Below are 2,885 nucleotides of genomic sequence, written 5' to 3'. Positions count from 1 at the left end.
GCTTGCTGTGAACTGTTTCAATACAGTTTAACTTGGATATTCTATAACCTTTTCACTTTTATTTTGCCTGTCCCAACTTTTTTGGAGTGTGTTGCAGCCTTCAAAATCAAAATTCGTCTTTTACAAAATACATTTAGGTTGGTCAGTGAAATCTTTTCTTTGTACTTTTTTAATAAAAGTTAAAGAGAATTAACAAATCACAGATTCTTGATTTTATTGCATTTTACAAAATGTCCCCACTTTTCTGGAATTGGGGTTGTACAAGCAATTTTAAAAGGCCAGTAATTTTTGCCCGGGAACACCAAATTAGGTAAAGGATTTACAGCACAACACAAAGGTTAAAAACATGTTTTCTAAGAACTAACAGGAAATTCCAGCCAGGTGGAACTCAAAAGGTCAAATGTGTTCATGTGTGAACTGATCAAATATATCTTGAATAAAAAACACCTTGAATGCAAATTAAGCTGCATAAAAAGGTGTGGCAAATGCATAAATGTACAAATGCAATTTTTTTCTACCCAGTCAAATGCCAAAAAATTCTTAGATATATATATATATATATTTTAATGGTCAAAAAGGGACGTGCTATGCAAAAATAATAATAATGTTGGAAAATAAAGGAAAAATTAAAATAATGTATTAATATGCCAAATTCTAATACATTATATATAAACACATCCAGAGCTTTCACAGTATAAACATTTTACTTGTATTTAACACTTTTACAATTTTACAGAGGATAACTGATTCTTAGCATATCTTAAAAGACAATGGAAAAACTACTGTTTATCCCACTGTTCTCAATGTCTTAAAATGAATATGCAAATGTTATACATTATTATTCAGATTACTCTTAAGAAATGTAATCTTCATGAAGAAAGAATTGTAAAGACAGTGGAATATTAATGTCAACCTTTATAAAGACACTTTTCTTTCATGATTTTGATGTAAGTAATTACAGTACATCAGGCATATAATTAACTGCTAATCTAATGTATACAATCACTATATATGTACAAATATTACACTTACTAGTGGAGTCCCTGCTTGAATTGGATTGATTGGTAATATCTGCTGTATCGGGTTAAAAAGTCTTAAAACTTAGTATTTAAATCAAAGGTCTCAGTAGTTTAGACATATCATGAACGTGTTAGTATAAATAAAGTCTCTAAAAACAATTCAGAAACCAAAAAGTGCTATAGAATACAGTGCCTTCATATTAGATTCACAAGCTTCCATGTGTAATTATTCATTATGCTATGTGCTGGAGAGTCGAATAACATCATATTCCACAACTGTGTAACATCACATAAATGAGTTGTGTTTATGTTCAGAAGTAGTTTTCATATTACACATCTTTCTAAGATGTCTGATTTAAGTCTCTTTAGTAACCGTAAATGCTGAACTGTTCGCGAATGCCTTCCATCAATACTTGTTGGAACAAAGCAACTCTGTCGTCAAGAATCCCAAGAAAGCTAAACTGATATTCCAGTAGCTCTGCGGCCACTCTCTCCACATTCTGTTGCTGAATCTTTTCTTCCGCTTCTTGAAACATTTCCTGAGTGAAGCATTCTCCCCCATTTACTGCCACCATTTCATCAATTTTCACAATTAATCTACTCACTTGAGCTCGATTATTCCTGCCAGTGTTATTAAAAACAACATATCTACTACCACAACTCTGGATGACTTTACGGAGTTCTGCATGGCCGTTTTTCACATAGTCTTCAATTGTTTGGCCATTGAGTGCATCTCCATGAGTGAAGACCACTATCATGTATTTTGAAGCTTCTTGTCCGAAGAGCTCTTGCAGGGCCTGGACTGATCTTTGCTCCTCAGTAGTGAAACGGCCAATCTGTAGCACCAGCAGGAACACATGAGGACCTGGTGCTGAAACCTGAATACATCTCACTATTTCTCTTTTGATGAGGTCTTTTGATTTGCTGGTATCCAAGATTCCAGGTGTGTCAATCACATAAATCTCTCTTTGGTCACAGACCATTGCTTTTTTGCACCGCTCAGTGACAGAGTTTGCAGAAGGGCTTGATTCAAAAACATTTCTACAAAGGATAGTGTTTCCCACAGCACTTTTTCCCACTCCAGTTTTTCCAATCAATACTATGCGAAGTCGTGGACCTATGAAAACAGCAAAGGATGAAAAACAAATAGATAATGAAACATGTACAGACTGATTCAACTGCCTTGGTGGATACGAAGACAGAGTAGGGGATGCCTGAGACATTGTATAAAACTGAGTTTTGCATTTTAAGCCTGGCCCATTATATCATATCATATTAATGCACATATAAGCTTTATGATGCAAATCCATTAAAAAATATTTTTTGATGTTCATCAAAACTATATGAGTTACATACTCATCACATATTAATACTCATTAATAAATCCTCCCAACTGTATTAATAATCGTATCACACTTATTTGACTTTCAGCTTTGGTTGAAGATAACTTACTATTGTATTTTTATGCATATTTTATGTTTTTTTTTTTTTTTTTCAAAAACAGACAGATTTAAGACATTAGACACTCTCCATTTACTCAAAAAAAATCTAAACTATTCAAACATGATAAATGTTTGAGCAGTTATGAGCTTTCAGCAGTTACTAGAAACCAAACTAAACAGCCCGGTAACAGCCCGGTTTAACACATTCTGTTGACTATAAGTAACATTGCACCAACATATCTACTAACTCTCATTAAGAGTGTTAGTAGAGTATTAGTAGACTGGTAAGGTTCGGGTTAGAATAAGCTGACATGTACTTGCAAAGTTACTTATAGTCAGTAGAATGTCTGTTGGGAGACCATGACAATAAAGAGTTAGCAGATATTAATCAGACAGTCTACTAATACTCTAATGAGAGTTAGTT

General features: G+C 33.6%; 2 protein-coding genes across 2 annotated transcripts in view; both read right to left on the bottom strand.

The window, feature by feature from the left end:
• Window positions 1-991: 991 nt before the first annotated feature.
• LOC107746227 (GTPase IMAP family member 7-like) lies at window positions 992-2,280 on the bottom strand. The gene is made up of 2 exons (XM_016560357.1): window positions 2,277-2,280; window positions 992-2,136 (listed from the first exon to the last, which is right to left on the bottom strand). Exons 1-2 carry the CDS (start codon window positions 2,278-2,280, stop codon window positions 1,385-1,387), a joined length of 756 nt encoding a protein of 251 aa, XP_016415843.1. The 3' UTR covers window positions 992-1,384.
• A 331-nt stretch (window positions 2,281-2,611) lies between these two features.
• The window catches only part of LOC107746226 (GTPase IMAP family member 7-like), a 1,545-nt gene continuing 1,271 nt past the window's right edge, over window positions 2,612-2,885 (bottom strand). The window contains exon 3 of the mRNA XM_016560355.1: window positions 2,612-2,675. Coding sequence (XP_016415841.1) covers window positions 2,612-2,675 — 64 coding nt within the window. The remainder of the gene's footprint in view (window positions 2,676-2,885) is intronic.

Source organism: Sinocyclocheilus rhinocerous, unplaced genomic scaffold, assembly GCF_001515625.1.
Source record: "Sinocyclocheilus rhinocerous isolate Xijiao unplaced genomic scaffold, SAMN03320098_v1.1 scaffold4545, whole genome shotgun sequence".
Lineage (NCBI taxonomy): Eukaryota > Metazoa > Chordata > Actinopteri > Cypriniformes > Cyprinidae > Sinocyclocheilus > Sinocyclocheilus rhinocerous.
Note: the sequence above shows the minus strand (reverse complement) of the source record. Positions and strands in the feature narration are given on the sequence as shown.